Source organism: Arvicanthis niloticus, chromosome 12 (genome assembly GCF_011762505.2).
Source record: "Arvicanthis niloticus isolate mArvNil1 chromosome 12, mArvNil1.pat.X, whole genome shotgun sequence".
Lineage (NCBI taxonomy): Eukaryota > Metazoa > Chordata > Mammalia > Rodentia > Muridae > Arvicanthis > Arvicanthis niloticus.
Genome location: NC_047669.1, coordinates 15,913,995 through 15,935,316, shown reverse-complemented (window position 1 = coordinate 15,935,316; position 21,322 = coordinate 15,913,995). Strand labels below are relative to the sequence as shown.

At 41.8% G+C, this 21,322-nt stretch overlaps 1 protein-coding gene across 3 annotated transcripts; it reads right to left on the bottom strand.

Annotated features, from left to right (window-relative positions):
• Positions 1-1,143: 1,143 nt before the first annotated feature.
• Positions 1,144-20,027, bottom strand: Plaat1 (phospholipase A and acyltransferase 1). 3 transcript variants are annotated; one of them, XM_076942762.1, is made up of 4 exons: positions 19,904-20,027; positions 11,410-11,548; positions 8,463-8,728; positions 1,144-1,393 (listed from the first exon to the last, which is right to left on the bottom strand). In XM_076942762.1, the coding sequence occupies exons 2-4, from the start codon at positions 11,546-11,548 to the stop codon at positions 1,295-1,297; spliced, it is 504 nt and encodes a 167-aa protein (XP_076798877.1). In that variant the 5' UTR covers positions 19,904-20,027; the 3' UTR covers positions 1,144-1,294. The 3 variants fall into 3 exon arrangements, with proteins under 3 accessions (XP_076798877.1, XP_034370597.1, XP_034370596.1); XM_034514706.2 differs by lacking the exon at positions 19,904-20,027 and adding an exon at positions 19,304-19,389; XM_034514705.2 differs by lacking the exon at positions 19,904-20,027 and adding an exon at positions 18,790-18,996.
• Between the last annotated feature and the right edge of the window lie 1,295 nt (positions 20,028-21,322).

Sequence of the window (21,322 nt, the reverse complement as noted above, 5' to 3'; positions counted from 1 at the left end):
GTCCTTACACCATCTTCATGTAGAAACACTTACATTGCACCTTTCCTGACTGGCTGCTACCAGGAATTCTGCAGAAATGGCATTAAAAAGTAGTTTAATTCAATGCATAATCAGTAAAATGGGAGAGCAAAAGAATGGAATTCCTTGACTTACAGTTCACAACTTTAAAGGGATGAGGAATTTTGCGTTATAAATACAGCACTTTGCATCAATATTAATGATTGCTTGCCAAGACTCAAAGGTCAAACCACCGAGCTACTATACAATCTGGAGGGATCCATTTAAATCAATACAAATACAGCCCATTGTTCAACACTGATTCCTGAACTCACTGGGCCTGAAAGTACAAGAGAGAAATAGATCTGAGAGGGGCTCAGTGGATAAAGCATTTTATACATAAGCATGAGGCCTTGAGCTCAGATCCCCCGAGTCCATATGAAGCCTGGGTTGTTAGTACACTTCTGTAATTCCAAAACTCGTACCGTGAAATGGAGGCAGAGACAGGAGACTCTCTGGAAGCTCACAGGCTACCTAGCTTACCATAAGCTGTGAAGAGCAACATACCCTGTCTCTAAAAATTTTTAAATAAAATAAAATAAAATAAAATAAAATAAAATAAAATAAAATAAAATAAAAACAAAAACGGTGGAGACCAAAGACTGACACCCAAAGGTGTCCATCCATGTATATGTAAGAATTCCATGTATATGCACACACAAAAGCCCAGCACCCTCTGCTTACATGCCCCACCTACACAGGTGCAGCAATATGGGGGTAGTACCCCAAATGCTTTGTCATTCAGAGATCTTTTAAGTATTTGGATATATCATAGATAGATATCCATGTATCCATGTATCCAAAATACTGGATATGTTCATGTTCCTTTTTCTGACAAGGAAAGGAATAGGAATTTAGATGTTGGCCCTGACAACTGTCTCTCAGAAGCAGATGTAAATGGTTCTCCACACCTCTGGCAAAACAGTGTCTGTAGGGAAAAGGAAACAATATTTACAGTAGAAGATAAAATGTGGTCTTGGTTTTGTTAAGATCCTCAGCTGGCTCGATCAAAAGGTGACTGGGTTTTGTTCAAGCTGCCACGGCAAATCCCTGCTAGTGGGGGAAAAACTTTTCTTGGCTCAAAGATAAGATTAAAATCAGCAAGCAATTTATTACAGAGTCTGCCATCCATCATGTGGATCACGAGCAATAATGATGCATTCAAAATAAGTATTTACCCCAGGATTTTTTTTTTTCTCCTCACAAATTTCTTCATTCCAATCTCTTCAATAAATTGCTAATATTTCGTTCTTTGTCTTTTGGGAAACAAGCCGAGGAATGTGAAGACATCAATACCAGCTGCCACCAACCCGATGGTGCCGATTGCTCGGTTGGCCTAAAAGGAAATGAGAGAGAGAGAGAGAGAGAGAGAGAGAGAGAGAGAGAGAGAGATCTTATTCTAAAGATGGCAGTTTTGACTTGCAGCTTTGCTTTAGTAACCAACGATCTATTTTAATGTACAATGAATGTGTTTTAAAGTCCAAGGTCAAAATAAGATATGAATACAATTGTAATTTTTATAATTGCACAAACATACAAACACACATAGTTTTCTATTCCCGAAAATTAAAACTCTTGGCAGTGTCTAAGCTCCTCATGGACATGGGTCCTGGTTGCGCATCATAATCTTCTGGTGAGAGCGGGAGTGCTGTGCTCTTCTGCAAAACTAGGAGACTGCAAATAAATTGCTCTATTGCCCAAGATCATCATACCAGCAAGATGTGTAGATGTAACTGAAAGCTTCATAGATGCTTGCTCTCACTCTAGCAGCCTCTACAATTTGACCTGTACTAAAGGGATGTGTGTGTGTGGGCATGTGTGTATGTGTGTGTGTGCATTTCTCTAACTAAAGGATGCCTATTACTCAGAGTCCAGAAGTATGATCTGTGATCTAAGCTAAGCAGCTATAATCTCTTATTTGCAGGATATAGTAAGCACATGTGCTGGACAGTTTGTGTCAACTTGAAAGTTGAGTCATCTGTGGGAAGTGGACATCAATGGAGGAGTTGCCCTGTGGGCATATGGGGGGAAGGCATCTTGGTTAATGATTGACCTGGGAGGGCTCAGCCAACTGTGGATAGTGCCACTCATGGACAGGAAGTCCCGGCTTGTTAAAGAAAGCAATTGAGCCATGGAGAACAAAGCCATTAAGCAGCGGTCCTCTGTGGTTATTGTGTGACTTTGTACCCTAGATTCTTGCGATGATGAAATGTCTCCTATAAGATGAAATAAACATTCTATCTACCCTAACATTAACCATAACTCTAACCCTTAAGTTGCTTTTGGACAGTGTTTTGTCACAGGAAACCAAGTCGGTGCGCTTTAAGATGAGTCAATATTAGTCAACTATCATGTCAAATTGGTTTTCATATAGACAGAGTAAGCCATTCCCAAACTCAATTGTCCATAAAAGAGTTCAGACGTTCATAGCCATTAGAGTATTAATCATCATCTCATGATGAGGATAGCTAATGAATATTCATGGTTTTCATGGCACTCAGCTAATATTTGCCTTGCAATCTCATGGGTTTGAGAGAAGTGTTATGACTGAAAAGTCATATTTGGATATTGGAGTCATCAGAGACTCAGAAGACAACGTTAAATCTCTGGGATTCAAGAGTCATAGCTTTCAAATAAAGCAAACACTTTTTGTCAAATATCTGGAGACTGGTCTAACCTAGCCAAGGTCACAGTTGCAAGCTCCCTCTGTGTAATTCATATGCTTGTACTGTGGAGCCTCTACCTACATACTTCTGAACCACTGTACTGTCTCCCTCACTGCTGCTACCCTATTGCCAACTGGCAAGACAGAGGCATGTCGAAGGAACATTTACTCCATACATGTACAGCATGTGTTCATTTTGTTATTCGAGCCTGCAATTAGCAGGGAGTAGGCCTACACCTGTGATTCCTTCCCTTCCCTAGTCAGCTTTAACTACCAACCTGACACAGCTTAGAATCACCTGAGAAGGGAGTATCAGTTGACCAATTGCCCTGTAGGCATGTTGGTGGGGTACTGACATAGAAGGGCCTAGCCCACTGTGGGTAGTTCCATTCCCTGATCAGGTGGTCCAGGGTTACATAAGAAAGCTGGCTAAGTATAAACCAGCCCATGAGGCAGAAATCAAGTAGTTTGCCCTTGTACTTCTTGGATGTGAAGGGTATGGTGGTTTGAGTATGCCTAGCCCAGGGAGTGGCACTATTTGGAGGTGTGGCTTGTTGGAGTAGGTGTGTCACTGTGGGGGTGGGCTTTAAAACCCTCATCCTAGCTGCCTGGAATCCAGTCTTCCCGTAGCAGCCTTCAAATAAAGATATAGAACTCTCAGCTTTGACTGCACCATGCCTGCCTGGATGCTGCCATGCTTCCACCTTGATGATAATGGACTGAACCTCTGAACCTGTAAGCCAGCCACAATTAAATGTTGTCTGGGAGTTGCCTTGGTCATGGTGTCTGTTCACGAAGTAAAACCCTAACTAAGACAAAGGGAGTTCCTTGATCGGCGATAATGTGTAACATTAGCATACAGGACTGCCTCTGGGTAGGACCTGCTTAATCTTCTGCTCTGCCATCCAATGATGTACTGCAACCTGTAAGTTAACTCTTCCTTAAGATGTCATTACAACAGAATGAATCTAGAACTTTGCCTCTTTCTAATCCCCTAAACATGTTTCCAATAGAAAGAAAAATCATGCAGACAACCTGGCCTTACCCTACAAATCCTATTTTCTTCTGTAATTTTACTTTTACTTATTTGGTGGTTTTCTGCTTATGTTAACCTATAATGTTTATTCATCATGTCCTAAATTATTCACTGAGAATATCAAAAGGTGAGAGGCACACCAAGGACACCCAGAGACGCACCTGATGATACCACAATGAACAAGTAGGTGGTAGCAAGTTGGAGAGAAAGAGAAGTAGATTTGTAAAACTATGAAGCGAGAAGGAACTAGAAACTCAAGTGAGAAATAACCTGATGTGAGTAGCCTGCACTGCCACCTGAGGCCGTGCTGATGTCTTGGCTCATGCATATCAAAAACAAACAAACAAAAAAGAGGCAAGGAAATGCTGTCACATAAAATCTCCAAGAATAATGAAGAGCAAGGTCAGAAGCCATGGAGAAGGTCTGACCCATGCAAATGGGGCAGGAACTGAAAACACGAAAGCTCAATAAGGCAGCAAATAGAGTCAAATGACTGCGGGTTCCAACCCCAGAAAAATCATCGGCTCCTGGGCTTGGGGTGGCCCCTAGTGAGATGCAAGCACAACTGACTAGGTATCTTTCAGCTTCTAGAAACCTGAGACATTGGAGAAATCTCATAAACGTGAGGCTTAGAGAAGGGACATACAACTTGATCAAAGGACAATACTATTCTAGTAAAGGCTCCCCATAATGTGTACTTTCTCAAATACCAAATGCTCTTTCATGTCATCTCATTCAAGGTAGCAAAATCTCATCTAAACTGGACAATCTCTTGGAGTTATGTACAGTGGGAGCTGACCTACATGTTTGAACATCTCACAATGGCAGAACTTTTACCTCATGGCTTATTTAGGATTATAAAATCACTAGTCTGACCTTGGACACTTAGGCTTTTCAAGATCTTATATTTGAAGGCCTCAGCAAAGGCCCCATTTTGAGGATCTGTGAGAACTCAGTGAAACAGGCTGAATCTGAGGCTATGTACACGATCAACATAGCAGGTCTTATATGACTATAGAATTTACCAATGTCTATTTTCTGAGACTCAACAACTGCAGCAATGCACTGAAGAGCAGGCATGGTGTGTTTACCTACTGGCTTGTGCAGACTTATTAAAAGGTGTGGTCATTTTATATAAAGATAGATAATTTTAGTAGTTTATTTGAACTATAACAATAAACATATTACTTATGGAACTTTGAGTAATATTGAAAAATTAAGTCACAAGCTAGATAAAATATTTACAAAAGAAAAAATTTGTTAAAAGACTCACTAAAAATATACACAGGAGTCTTAAAAATCAATAGAAAAATAAACAAACCAAATTTGGATACAGGTAAAATAATTGATAAACCACCAAAAGGCAATATATGACCTGATTCCAACTATGAGACATTCAACAAAGATGAGGGATGCATACAATGAAAAAGAATCCAATAAGATTGCCTAGGTCTAGGGTGAAGGGATATGATTAGGTAGTATACAGAATAATTTCAGTGCAGGGAAGTTATTAGTATAATGATGGATATGTCATTATAAGTTTGTCTCTATTCATAAAACATTCAACATAAAAGAAGAAATTCTGATGTGAACTATGGTCTTTGATTGACATGAGTTTTCAAAGTTTGCTCACCAATGTTTTAGAAATATAGAAAGAAGAAGACACAGATGGAGGAGGATGTACATGTGTAAGGAGCAGAGAGTCTGTTCTAGAGTTGGGACAATGTTGTAATTTTATAAACTACTCTAGAGATTGCCTGTTGGTTTTTGTGCAACTATAAAAAAGAGCAGTGGAAAACATAAACAGGATCATAATTCTTCTACCTTTTAAATCATTTCTATGTATTTTTTAAAAAGTCAAATCATTGTCATTTCGCAAAGAAACATCTCTAAGTTTAAGGTCACTAAAGAGTAAGGTTCCGTTGTGCTGGAAGAAAGCAGCTTCCCTTAGGACTGGTGGGAATCAGAGACACTTCGGAATAGGTGGAGACAAGACACCTACTTCAGAGGCATCCTCCACCTGCTTTTTCCAATTCTGTCCCATTTAGCTTACACACCTTCCAATAATGCCATCAGATTAGGAACCTATCAGTAGATGAACCCATTCGTTGTAGGCATTAGACTTTATGATCTGATTACTTCTCAACACAATAACTGCTAGCTATGGAACATGCCATATGAGCCTTTGGCTAAGTGCTGTAAATCCAAAACATAGCACATGTTTTTAGGACAAAATCTGTAATATAGCTAATCAAGAGACTTCAAATACTTCTAAATTTTTAATTATAAAATAACTCAAGGGTACAGTAAAAAGCATATATGGTGTACCCAAAGTCATCCACCACTGAATAAAGGAAGCACATTAGCTCACACAAATAGAGTGCAGGCACTTGGGTAGATTCTGCAGGGATGATGTGTTTGTGCTCTGTGTATTATCCTTGTATTATTCAAATGCTTATTTCTTTATCCCATTATCTGGTTTCAATCCAAACATGGCATTGTAATGGTTGTGTTAATAGTCTCCTGTCTTCAGTTTGTATAAACAATGCTCACCATTTATTCTCTGCTTTGTCAATAAAAGCTGGGAAAAGCCAGTGACTAGGTAATAGAGATAAGAGGGTGGAACTTCTGGGAATATAAAGGATTCTGGGAGAGACCAAGGTAGGGGAAATTTGCCATGAGAAACGGGTCCTGGAGACATGGAAGCACACACTTGAAGCCCAGAGGGCCAGATCCATATGCAAGTATCTCAGGGATTTGGGCTCCAAGGTAACCAGATTCGTTTAGAGGATTAGAATAGAACAATAACTACCCAGGTATTGTGTTACCTGGCTCTATTAAATAAACTGTAGTCTCAGTCTCATTCATTTGTAAGCTAGCTGAGAATAAAGAAAAACAGCCACTTTCAAAAATGCCTTTACTAGGCATGTTTGTGCACCATTCTCACAAGTATCCATTAGAGACCACTTCCACTATTGGTTGAGGAAGTGTTCCCCCCATGGGTTTTGAGTCTTTGTCTGAAAAGTAAAAGATGGTAAATCTCAGATAAAATTCCAAGTAAGAGGATTGTAATCTGTTCTTACTTAACCACGCTTTCACAATATTGAAGTATCATTAGCAAGTAAAAAGGCTGTAGATATTTAATATGTACAAATTGATATATTTGGAGGTGGGCTTGCATCAATAAAATGCCATCCTAACCAACACCACACATGTAGTATCTACCACCTCCACAGACTTCTTCCAACCACCTTCATTGATTCTGCTGTTGTTTTGGTTCCGATTTTTAGTTGGTTAGTTGGTTGATTGATCTCTTTTGGCTTCATTGTTCCTATAAGAGTATCTAACCCGAAGAGCTACCTTCTTGACATAAATAAAAATAAACAATAAATGTCCAATAAAAGCAAAGGCTTGTAAGTCATAGATACTATGTTATAGAGTAGATACAAAAAATTATTTATTTGATATAACAGATATTTATATTGTTTTGACCACTGTCCCCCCATTAGCAGAAATAAAATGAATAAATATTATTTGCTAATACAGTGAACAACTTAATCATTACCAAAGATCCCATAGTCCAGTTATGTCTGAAAAACACCCATCAGCTGAGGAATGTGCCATGCAAGGCTTCGGTCGGACACTATATATCCAAAGCACAACAGATGCTTTTTTTATTAGGCTGTAAATAAGGTACTACTTAGCTGGATAATTACCAATTACACAGATAGAACACATTTCTTAACAGCACTAGTTTTCAACATAAAGAGAAAGAACAATTTGTATGTGGCTCTGTGTTGTGGCTCTGTGTGTGTGGCTTTCTTTGTATGAACATTCACTGTTAATATACTTCCTAATGGGAGCACATTGCCAATGAGTTCCTCCTAAAAATAAAATGAAAATAATAATAATAATAATAATAATAATAATAATAATAATAATAATAAACCTATTTGGGCTTTTTAAGTTTAAAAAGTAACACTTTTGTATGTACTTTGGACAAACAGGGCTTCTCCTTCTAAAAATTTTATTCTCTTACATCACCTTAATACTTTTTGGATTAAGTCCAGAGATGGAGCCACACTGGCCTGAGAACAGGCGAGGCAAAGGCAAGTCAGGTAAACATTCGCTTTATTGGGATTCTGCTATAACACTACAAAATAGCGCTGGAAATCTACAAGATTGCAATATTACAAGAATCAGATACACTGAAGTCAGTCCACATATGAAAAGTCATTTAGAAGCCCAGTGAATTAAATATGACATTTCGTTGAAAAGTAGCATTGTAAGGAGATAGGAAAAATTTACCAACCCTTCAAGACATGTCATTGGTTGGCCACTATTCCCTACTGGAAAAGAATCTACTAATTAACTCATTTGCTACATTATTCAGTACATGGAGTGGTTGATTTGAGGTTGCTGAGTGGGGGAGTATTGAATACTGTGATTAGTGGGGTCAGTAAGACTGACAGGAAGCTATGGACTTGATGCTGCCTCAAGTCCCCTTTCCAGTTCACATTTCAGAATGTCCATGTCTTAGTCTGTTAGATCTCTAACTTACTGTATTTTTAACAGCTTCCATCTCTGCCCTTCGGTGTTTCCAACTTTTCTTGTTCTTTGCATTTTGGTTGAAGCGTAAAACCTTTAACATGACAGGATTTTCTCAAAGGGGGATATTTCTCAAACCTCCTAAAGAAAACTCACCTGCTCTGACACTCCTTCTCCGTAACGAAGCAGGGTCACAAAATGCTCACAGTTGTTGACCAGCAAGTCATAGGCTACTTCCTGCCCAATAGCGAACTCTGACCGTTGTATCACTTCCTCCACAGGGAGAGGAGGGTATGTTGTGTCGTACTTGTTATTTATTCTGTATGTGTCATTTCCCACAACATCCTTTAAAAGCTGCATTTTCACCAAGGCCTTGGTGCTGAACACAGACTTGGCACTTGTAAATGATGAGTGAATGCCATCTGTAATGAGAATGTTGGTTGGTGAGGCTTAGTGATCTGATCCACAGAGTACTAATGTCATCTAGGAATGAACGCTAGAGATGCCGGAGAACTTAGATTGGTCTCTTCTCCTTATGCAATAAACTAAAAGTGCTTCATCTTATCTACACACTGTGTTCTCAATTACAGTACTATATGAGAGAGATTACAAGTTGCATGAAATTCTCTGCCTGTCCTTGGGAATTAAGGCCGTTAACAATTGGCATTAGGAGAGATTTTTGCATACATTTCTAGCAAACCCATGATGGATATGTCATTATAAGTTTGTCTCCATTCATAAAACATTCAACACAAAAGAAGAAATTCTGGTGCGAACTATGGGTTAAGATTATTGACCAATTTTTCTATTGTGCCTGTTCCTTCCTAGCATGTGAACTCTTGCAAATGGATATCTTAGGGGTTAGGAGAAATGTGTTATGATTCTACCACCTAGCTGTACTTATTGCTTCTTCATACACTGCTCTTCCCTGGGCTTTAATGTAAACCCACATTTCCTGTTGTAAAGCACCTAAGATTCTGCTTTTCTTCTGTCATGTCCTCTGGCCAGCAAGCTAACATCCTAAACCTGAAGCTAACTTCAGTAGGCAAATCACAGATAGGGCCCCATTCAATGTTTTCCCTGCCTGAAAAAACCTTTGAGTCTCATCTCTTTACTCGAGATACCTCTATTGGTAATCATTGCCTAGATAGGCCAGGACCCTTTGAATCTGGGCTTGTTATGTCTATACCATGACTCCTTGTGGCTTGGCATATTCCAGGACCTGGTCTGTCTCCACATGTGTCTATCTTCTATGCATGGCCATCATGTTTCTGTAACTACTAAGAGGAAAGGACTCTACATAAACTGACATGTCAATTTCTCTTTCAGTTATGACTAAAATTGAAATCTTTCCATTCTTCTACCTTGGTCTCATCAACAGAACAGCAACATTCATCAGTTCATGCTGTAGACACTGGAAGTACACAGGAACAGATGTTGTACACACTGATGTATGTAATATTCCTTTTCAGTGAAGTTTTACATCACATATTACACTTTAGAAATTTTAAAATGTTATATTAAGACCATCTCCCAAGTAGTTAAACATGTCCAAAAATATGCTCTTTAAATTGCTATTATTGTTGCTTTATCTTATTATAGTTCCACAATTGCCTATTTCTTCCCCAAAATGCCTGCTAGAGCCAATCGCTGTATTACATCTTATTCTCCAGAAATGGAGTTGTGGCTCACAATGGGCGCCAATTTAGAGTCATTCTCCATGATTCCTAAACTTCAACACACAGAGAGAGCAGATTAGCATTTTCCTGATGAGTCAAAGAACTGTAAGAATGGAGCCTCAGCTCGTGAACTGTCCCAGTTCCTTTCACAGTCAGAGAATGACAAAAACAAGCAGGAGAGAGAAGACACTTGAGTGTCAGAAGACTGATGTGATGGCGTCCCTAACCCTGGAGCTGTCCAAGGCCAGCTCAACCCTTTCTGATGTAAGCATGCAATTGTCTTTTTGCTTGTTTGCTTTTTTGTTTCCTGCAATATACAACTCGAGGATTCTAACAGACACAGATACCTCACACCCAGTGGCTAAATCATAATGTGCTTAACCAGCCCCCTGTTGAAAATTAAGCCATTGTGTCGTTGTCTTAAAGCATTAGAAATGAAACTTGTCTACATTTTTAAATGTTTCCCCAGACTCCAGAAAGTAAAATTCGATGCAGAGCATAAGAAATCTTTTAAAACTCTTAACACGTACTGTGAAACTGGTTTTGTGAATGGCATTATCAGTTTCTATTTCTGTCAACCATATCCTTGTATTAATTTCCCCATCTCTGTCCACACCGAGTGCTGTCATTCTATCCTTTGCTAATGAGATGGGTAGGGAATCAGTCAGTGTCTCAGTCTATATAATCTTCAGGTGACTATAAGTTGAAATGCCTATTCTTTCCCTTTGCCAACTCTTTTCAGACTTCTCCCTTTGTGGCTTGTGTTCTTGGCTTTTGCTGTCTCTCCTCTGAGGTGCCAGTTTCCCAGGTACAATGGAAGTAGTTTTCTCTTGCCTTTAAAATCTTACTTCCAATGCTGCTTCCTTTCAGGACTGCCCTAATTGTAGCAGCCCCCTCTCCCCTTCCCCCCTCCTACCTTCCTAGATCCAGGGCTTCACCGACCATCTTCCTTACTTGGGTTTTCTACATTCTTCCTAACATGTCTGATAATTTGCTCTTCTTCACTCCCACTGTCTGTGAGAGTATAAGTACCACTGTGTAGATATCTATATAGCTCTGTAGCTGCAACACTGAAAGTAACATTCATCACATATTACACAACCTATGAATAGCTGCCAAATTAATTAAAATCGCCTACTTGTGTGAGACATAAGGACATAGAGCTTAGCCGTGTTTGGGGCAAATGTCTTCTTCAGTTAGTCATTTATCTGTAATTAGGAATTTTTTAAATAGAGATTTTTAATCTTAATGCTATTTAGTCTGTGAAATCTTTTTAAAGATGCTTTGGTCTTTGAATATCATGTTCTAAATTAGTGGGATTTAGTTTCTGCATTTTATCTGCTTTCTGATTTTATCTGTGCTCCCTTCTAAATACAAAAACAACTTAAAAGCTCCCAGCCCCCCCCCCCCCAAACAAATCTTACCTACAGGTGCAATGTTGATAACGTAGCCATCACCCAAGTACAGTGCCCAGTGCTGATAGCAAGGACGGAACACTTCAATCAAATCTCCTGGGTGGGGATTGTGAGGATAGGTCAGACTGAAGCAATCATTAACCGCCATCTGCAAGGACAGACATAAAGATGAGCTTGCTGTTACAACTCAGAACACAAGAGTCTGAGGAAGGGTCCCACATTGTCAGAGGGACAAAGAAAGATATTACTGAGATGACCTCTGGTGGTAAAGACTCAGACTCACAGTGCTTTCTTTGGATGGTTGTGTGCATGTTCGCAGTAAGGGGAATGGGTAGCTCTTGCATAATTCTCTACAGCAATGCTTTCTTACCATGATGGTTCTTCAAATCTAGAATTTGTTTGCAGAACTTGCTTCTGTACAAAATTTCAGTATAATAAGCATCAATCTGTGTCTTGTTTGGAACAGGGAATAGATATAAAGGGAAAGCAAATGTATGTTTGTCTTACATGCAAAGGTTCCAAAAAAATACTAGAATGTATCACTCCACTCTTGCTTCTGTAGTGTGAAGTAGTCAGGGGTCCAGGGTCTAAGATCAGAATTCTTTCAGGCTATATGATGCACAGTACAACTAAGAAGCAGAAGTGTGGGTGGATGCTCAACACTGTGAACATTAGAACATCTAATAAATAACTTGTACCACAAGACTCACTCTGTCACTTTATTTTAAGGAAAGACAAGCTACAAGCCAGATGGATATCAAGCCAGACATTCAGGTGCAATGCGTGCTCTGGAACATTTCTTCCAAGTTCAGAATGTACTCTGCACTGCAGCATGCTTAAGACTCTGGCTTCCACCTGCTACATCTCTGATGTCTTTTGTCCCTGTAACCATGACAACCAGCTCCACCCAATCCATTACTGTGATTCCAGGAACACTGAAGCAGACAAGGTGCAAGATGGGGAAGCTCACTGCATTGGTGACCATGACCTGGAATTTCCAAGGTGGCAACATTTTCTCCTTTGAAATCAACACCCTTTAGAAAACACATATGTTTCTGACAGCTGGTTCTGTAGAGGTCACACTCTCTGTGTAGTCACAGAAATAGAATAAGTCAGGAAGAAAAAGCCACACACATCTCTACAATCAAAGGAAGAATCAGCGTTATACACATGCTGAGCCTCTAGTTGACAGTGATGTTCCTCATCATCTTGCTGTCTCGCAACTCTCTAGGCTCCCCACCAATGAGATACAAGTGCTAGAAACTTCCAGGTCACTCATATGATAGCATAGGCTAAGGATTTGGAAATACAGTTTTCCTTACATTCTTGTCACTATAGAAGTCTTTTGTCTCACACTGACCTCTTATGTGTCCAAGCAAGTTGCCGCAAAAGGGAACCTCAGAAACTCTCTACCCTTTCCTAAGCTTGGCTTCTGAGATCCCAGAGCTTCAAGAAGTGTAGATTAAATACAGGGCCCAGTTAAAAGCCCTTGTTTCTTAAGATAAAAAAAAAACTGAACTCTGAAAATAATTTCAACTAATGAGAGTCATATGTCATCTCACAACAGATTTCCAACAATTGAAGCCACAGTAACTGAGTCTCCCATGGGAAAAATATCCCACTTTCACCAGAAGACTTCAGCTTAAATCTTATGTCACACACACAGAGAGACAGAGAGACACAGAGAGAGACAGAGAGAGAAAAAGAGAAACACAGAGAGATACACACACATATACATACAGTACACTTACACACATACATACAAAGAGACACACACATACATGTACACATGCACGTACACACACACACAGACACACACACACACACATGAATATGGGGAAAATAGAAAAAAAGCCTTAGTTTTGAGTTGGCAGAGTACTTATATTTACTCTCAAAAGTATGATTCATAGAACGAAGACTCAATAAACTGGATATCTTTAAATTAAAAATTGTCACAGTGCCAAAGTGAAGTCAGCATCAAGAACATGTGTAGAACCCTCAGGAGTGGGTCAGAGAGACAGCTCAGTGGTTTCAGAGCAAGTGCTACTTGGAGATGCAAGAGTTCGGTTCATCAGGTGGCTCAGAACTCCAGCTCCAGGGTATCTGATGCCCTTTTCTGACCTCTGTGAGCCTTATACCCACGTGCACAAGCCCACCCTTCCTCTCCACACACACACAACTAAGAGCAATAAAAGAATAAATACATTTCTTAAAATTCATCAGTGGTCAGGCAAACAACGTAAACAGAAGAAATGAAGACACCTTTCATATTTCAGAAATTATACGGAAGTCAAACAAGCTCTGTTCATCACTAGCCATTGAGGAAATGTAAATTAAAGCCACAACGAAATATGACCACATACCTCTCATCTCAAATGGAGCAGAGAGGTGATGCCGTGCGCTGGCAAAGATGCGAGCCATTGCAAAATGGTACAGCCAAACTGAAAACAATTTGTCAGTATCGTCACAGTTTTGCCTTGTTTCCAAGATATGATCCAGCAATTATATCTTTAAGCATCTACCTTAAGAGACTAAGTCAACGAAGACTTACATTTAACCAAAATTGATATGCAACTGTCTATAGTTACTTTATTCCTAATAGCTTCAAATAATCCAGCTGACCTTCAAGGGGAGAATGGCAACAAATACCAGCACTCTCTCAATATTCAAGATAGCTGAATAGATGTACTCAACACGCGAGGAAGGAAAAATAGCTCAGAGGTTAAGAGCACTTAATGCTCTTGTAAAGGACCTGGGTTCGGTTCTCTGAACATCCATCAGGCAGCTCACTGCAACTCCAGTCCCAGATCACCTATGCCTCTTCGGTCTCTACAGGCACACTAACTGCCATAGGTGCACACAGAGGCATACATCTTTAAAAAATAAATTAATAGATCTTTCCGAAAGTAAGAGTTTTTTATTTAAAAAAAAAAAAAAAAAAAAACTAAGGGGGCTGGAGAGATGCATCGGCAGTGAAGAGCACTGGCTGCTCTTCCAGAGGACCTGGGTTCAATTCCCAGCAACCACATGGCAGCTCACAATTGTCTATAACTCAAGTTTCAAGGGACCTGACGCTGTCACACAGACAAAATACCAACAAACATAGAATAAATAAATCTTTAAAAATAAATAGAATAAAAGGAAGCTCCCAGTATTCCCTCCCCCTCTACAAAGAACAAGCAGAGCTATCTGTGCACAGTTGCATTTAGAGGCTGATGGCAAAGAGAAAGCACTGGGAATCCTCCCAACAGAGACCACAGCCCAGTCAAATTCAGAGACCTGGTACCGTAGCAAGAGAAACAAAGTACCCCAGCCTCTGCTACCCCAGCTCCACAGTAGAAAGGGGTCTTCCTTTGGGAGGAGTGAGGTGAAAGGAAGAGTCCCCTGTGGATGCTGGCAGTCCTAGCTACTGGATAGTCAGCTCACAGCCCGTTTAGAGTAGTAGCCTGAACTCTGCATAGTAGAGCAGAATTCAGCAAAGCCTGTCTTTGGGAAAAGGGTTTTTAGAGAAGGTTCAGGGTATGGTGACCAGCACCCATCTTGAGATCAAAAACTCTCTGCATACTCAATCTCTTGTATTACACAAACACCCTAACATTGGCTCTGCAGATAGCTGACTCTTGAACGTACCATGGCACAGCAGGGTAACTGTGCCTAACCTCCTGGACACCCTGCTCTGTAGGGGTTTGGTGCTAAGAGATTGGAAGTGTTGCCTCGGAATACCAGGAGACCAACATGCTTGCTCTCTGAGACCCAGAATATAGTTAGCTCATGTGGACTAGGGCCAGTGTCAGGACTGACACATGGTTCCCACCACCTTTTCCCCAAAACCTGTACTCAGGAGCCTGTTATGAATAAGGTGGGGAGTGGACCTCCATGATTCCCAAGCATACAGAGCAGCCTTCTGGGAGAGCCCTGGGGTACTCCATGAAGCCAGGACCTACCTCAGCCATACACTGCCAAACAGAACCTGCTGAAAGAAATGTATTCATTTCTGCCCCTGCTTCTTCGTCTGCAGGGACAGTCACTGAAGCAGAAAAGAGAAAAACTGGAGTTCTTACTGCTGTCTAACTGCCTTATGGTCCATTCTGAATTTAATGCCATTAAGACTGGGCAGGGATACCCTAATAGGAGTGCAGTGGGTCCCACTATAAGAGTCCTGGCCACCACAAGTGGTACAGTAGGTCCCAATCCTGGCCACCACAAGTAGAGTCCCTTGCCAGTAACAGAATAGTTGGATGGAACCATTACCATCTGTTGGGGTCACCATGGAACTAATAGGAATAATCCTACACTGAGTACCCCACGCCCTCTGCTGTAAAACACCACACCCGTCTGAAAGCCGGAGTATCTCCACCCTCGCAGCACGTGGAGAGTACAGATCTGAGACTCTACCACACTGTGTATCGTGCCCAAACTTATAAACCACAGCCATGAAAGTTACAAGGAAGCTGTACTGCAGCACTTGGCTAGAATCAAAATCAACACTGCAGGACAAACTGACACTCCAAGACACATCTTCGGAAGAAAGATTTTTACTAAGGCCACTCCTTAAAAGTGGTAGAAACACTGACCCAGCAAGCGTACAAATCTCAAAGTAGAGGAACAAGCAATATGAAGAAGAAAGGGGTAATAGGATATTCCCCTAAAAGAACATAATAGTTCTCTAGCAACAGATTTCGAAGAAATTAAAATGGATAAAAATCTTAACATATGGTTATTAAAAAAATCTTAGTGAGATCCTCAAGAACACAGATTGACAGCTAAGTGAAGTTAGGCAGACACTGTAGGATGGAAACAAGAATTCATCAGAGAGACTCAGGCAGAAATCTTGGACATGAGGGGGCACAGAATCAAATAGATTACAACCCCTAAGAACCTCAACAACCAGCTAGACTTGGTGGAAGAAATAGTATGTGAACTTAAAGACTGTGTGTGTGTGTGTGTGTGTGTGTGTGTGAGAGAGAGAGAGAGAGAGAGAGAGAGAGAGAGAGAGAGAGAGAGAGAGAGAGAGAAACAGAAAAGATTAACATTAAAGGCACAGAAAATCCACCCAATGAGATAACTGCCAAGAACTTCCTTCAAATCTTGAAGAGCATCCATCTGCAAGGACTTATCTAAAACTCAACTCAAAGTGGACCAAGGACCTGACTATCAGACTGGAAGTCCTAGAAGAAAACATGGGAGGTATTTCAAGGCATAAACAGAAATAATGGTTTTCTGGATGGGATTCCCCAAAGCATACAAAACAACAAAAATAGCCAAGTGTGATTACACAGAACTAAAACTTTCCAAACAGTAAACACGAACAGCATGAAAAGACAGCCCACAGGATGGGAGAAAATATTTGCAAACTATGTTTGGCAAGGAGGGGCTACCCAGGATATATAAAGAATTTAAAAAACCCACTCTCCAACAAAACAAACGAAGTAAGCCAGACACAGAAAGGCAAGTGCTATGTATTCTTCCTCATGAAGAAACTTAAAAAGTAAGTTTGAAAGTTGAATAATGTTCTGTACTGATTGGGCATGGCACTGGAGGGAGGGGCTGAATTTAACCAATGTATACTCTGCCCATATATAGACATATAACGCTTTTGATGTGTACAGTTCATACTTGTCAATAAAACCCAAACCAGGAAATTACGCTGAGTAGAGAAATTAAAAAAAAAACAAATGTCAGAAGGTTGCATTCTTTGTGATTCTACCATGAACCCTTTTTTGAAATGACAGAATTATGAACTTAGTGGATAAATGGTGTTCTCAGGTGTTAAGACAGTGACGGGAAGGAAGGTGGCATGGCCACAGGATGGACACATCAAGGATTGGAGTGGCAACTTTGTAAGCTGACTGTAGAGAGCAGTTGAGTTCATGCCGGGTCTAAAGTCACACAGGCAGTGAGTGACACATCTGAGATTCAATTTCAAGTCTATCTTACTCCGCCAATTTCATGCTCCATTATGCCACTGAACATAATTAATAATTAATCAAAGGAGATGTGGCTAAAAGTCATAGCATCCTTCCCTCTTCTCAGACATCCGTTAGAGGGAGAAGCCTCAAAAGCACAGAAATACATACTTCATATAAATGCTCGTATAATGAACAAATGGAGCATTGCTCGGGAGTCCCTATTCCTCCTCTACCCAGGAGGCCTTTCCAGGTGATGCTAGCCCCAGAGTAGGCAAAGAGCTATTGAGATTTACCTAACAGCTCACCTGCACAGAATCATATCGTGTACAATGAAGACCAGCATGAACATAGGCACTCAATAATGTACAACGATTTCATTTTTTCAATTATGAAAACGGACTGTTCTGTTTATTGTACTACCTCAGATGCATCTGGCGATGCATCAAAAGAAATAAGTGTACTGCACAGAGACGGTGATGGGGACATTTCATGAGTGCTCTTCGCGTCTACGAGACCGCCAGTGTTGCAGGATACCCAGGAAAGTGTTTCGCTGACTACCTCCGAAATTACTCCTGGAAGTGTGAAACATATTCACTACTGATCACTGGCTTCTCAGCCTCCAAGAGCCTCTCAGTTCAATCTGGATAGGTTCCCATTTCCAGCCACAGCGGTGCTACACCGAGAGGAAAGGCTGTGTGACTAGACTGTCTTGCACTCAGATCCTGGAGCATTGTGGATTCTTAATCCAGAATTTACCCTGCACCTGAGAGCTTTCACTCCGGGACAAGTTCATCATAAACCATAGATAGCATCCAAACCATGCCAGGCTTTGTTTCTTCCTAGGCTCCCTAGTACTGACTCCATCTTAATCTTGCCTGGATCTTGGCTTATTCTCTCACCTCACTGTCTCTCTGTCTGCCATAATAACACCTCCAGAGTTTCCCTGGAGCTCTGGTTCTCCTTGCCCATCCCTTTCCTGAACCTGCGTCAGTAACCGGTGTCTGGAGACCTTTTCCGCTTTCCCATATGGAGGGCTGGTTCTTGTTTATCTTTAGACATTCCTTTTCTAGCATAGTCAGTGACACAAATACCTGCCTAGAATAAGTGTTAAATGAATAAAGGAACCAAGAAATCGAGACCCGTTCACGGTTTTCCAGGACACGAGTCGAAATCATAATACTAAATGCCAAGATAATATCACCGTCCACCGTTCCAGGATCTAAGACAATATGTTCACTTTGGTAGTCACTTCAGTGAGAACAGAGCTGAGAGGTCTGCTCTGCCCAGCAGATTGAGTTTATCTGGCCACTCAACAGTTTCCCAGCCTTGGAAAAGAGGGTCTCTAGTTCCCCTGCTCCCCACTTATAAAAAAGACGGAGGCTGGATTTTAGTCAGCTGCTGCTTCACCTTTGAACTTTCCGACAGATCGAAACATGGTTGCCTAGCTCCTAACGAGCATCCCTTCCCTCCCCCAACGCACCTCCCTGCTCAAGCTGGGTTGTCTTAGTGCCCCGGAGGCAGTGGCGGGCTTCTCCGGTTCTCCGCCGGCTAGCTGTGGCGCGGCTAGCAGACCCTAAGTGACTCCATCCGCACCGCCCTGAGGCCAAGGCCACGGCCCAGGCCCACGACAGCCTCCCTCCGCTGCGTCAACGCCAGCGTCCGCGCGCCGCGCCACCTCTGCTCCCTCGGCGGGTTCCTGCCGCGCGCCTGGCAGACTGCACCGCGGGTCCCTGGCGCCGACCCCCCCCCCCCCCCCCCCCCCCCCCGTCTTTGGAGCTCAGCCCAGACAGACGCCCTTCCCGCCACCCAGATCCTCCACGCATCGCCCCAGGCATGGGATCCCCGGATTCTCCGAGCATACAACAGGCTAGCTTCCCCCCCCCCCAACCTCTATGCCCACAGCAAGCCTGGACCCCCAATATCCTAGCCACCCTCTAGAGGTCAAGGTTCCCCATCTCCTTTGCTAGTCCCCAGCCAGCTTGGGGAGTCCCTACCTTGGAGACCGACCGGTCACCTGACACTGAAACCCTTCAAGCTGGCTGAAGCAGACACACAAACTGCCTGCTCACAGCTCAGCCCCAGCCCAGTGCCTGCTTGGTTTCACTGTCCCAGTAATGTGGACCTTCCTGCGACAAACCTTTGTGGTAACAGGCTCTGGCCATGCCAGGGGCTACAGATTTAAGACTGTCTTGTCTTGTCGCGCTGGGTGCTACAATTTTAAGGTTGGCTTGTCTTGTGCGGAGCCCAGAAATGTTTAGGTATAGTCATCATGGATACACACACCATGCCCAAGCTGGACACGGATTTCTTATGGGCCAGACGTTTTTTTCCTCTCTGCTCTGCCCCCCAAAGAAACATCTCAGTCTTTGATTCAACAAAGACTAGAAGACGTGTTGCTTTACAAAAGCCCGGGTGTCCACAAAATAGCCTTCTTAGAATGACCCAGAACCCAGGGGTCAGACAGGACACACTGACTAGCTACTTGGACAGAAATCAACTTAAGTATAGGGAAAGAGGGGAAGGACAAGATAGGACAAATAGGGGTCCTCCATCCCGGAGACCTCAGTGTGCCTCCTTTCAGAGTGGGAAATTACCTGGCTTGGGATGGAGCTGGTCTTCACTAAGGACCAGAGGCAGTTGCCCTGCCCTGAAAAGTCCTGGGTCTAGATGGAATAGGTTCCTTTCTCAGCTTGACCCCTGACTCATGATACAGTGATCCTGCCTTTTTAGGCCAGACAGACCAGCCAGGCCAAGACTTCAGGAAAAACAGCCACTGGGGTTAAAAATAGAGCTGTGAATGGTGAGGATCTTCTTTCTCCAGGCTTAACAGAGTGCCCAGGAACTCCAGCCAGCTAAGTAGGGCAGAATGGGCAGACTGTTCAGTGAGCTTTTCTGAGAGCTACACAGGACTTGGCTAAAACTACTCATAGTTTAGACTTGTGCACTGGTAGACGTGGGATTCCAACCAAAAGACACCGTACAAGAGCTTGTTAGCAGCTAGGTTTGAAGTGTTGGTCACATGAGGGAAATCTCTACCCGGCAGCTGCTTTCCTAAGGGTTGTGGATGTGTATTTATTCCTGGAACCTGCAGCTGATGGTCACATATGACACCTTGACACATATGTCACATATGACAACAGGGCACATAAAAAGCCATCAGAAGCATCTGGATCCTTCAAATGGCATTGTAGGAAAAAAGAGTACTTGAGAGGTTGTAGGTGTGTTCTTCATGAGGGAGGTTTTTTTCTTTTTTTTTTTTTTCTTTTTTTTTTTTCCAAATATCCCATTAAATGCATATTTAGTTACAAACAGAATCTGATATACCTTTCAAAACCTTTCCCCGAGGAAACACATAAACATGTATTTGCTTGCATCCCTCAGCCTTTCCAATTGAGCCATCACAGAAGGAGGTGGTATATGATTTTATACAGGAGAGTTACCACCAGCATTTATAAAGCCATCCTGCTTATGAGGTAAATTTATTACGTTTGCCAGGTTAATCTGTTTTCTCTAATCGGACACTTAATCATCCAGTCTCCTTCCGGCATTATGGATTCATGAATGTCAGCTGAGGAGAGTTGCTCAGTCAGGGCCAGATGATAAATTATCACTTCATTTTGGGGGTATTTGTGACTAAATGCCTCATAATAGAATTAAGGTGAAATAAATCTCATAATTTTAGTTCTAGATCCCTGCCAGGTGTGGGGGGAAAATGCATCTGGCCAAAAGCAAAAGCAATCCTACCACTGAATGGAATTACAGGTGAGAAAAAGCGTTGTGTACAGGACAGAGAGTTTTTTTTTTCCCCCTCACCCCTATATGATGGGAGATGGGAGAGAGCTGGCCACTCCCTGGTACTATCTGGGTGAGCTGCACAGAATTACCATTTCCATAAAGCAAGGGTGAGCCCCATAGAGTGAATGGCAACATCTGTCTGCATCTAGAGTTGTCATCCTGGAATCTCAAAAGCTATAGCCCAGTACAGATTGGGCCAGATGTTAAATTTCACGCAA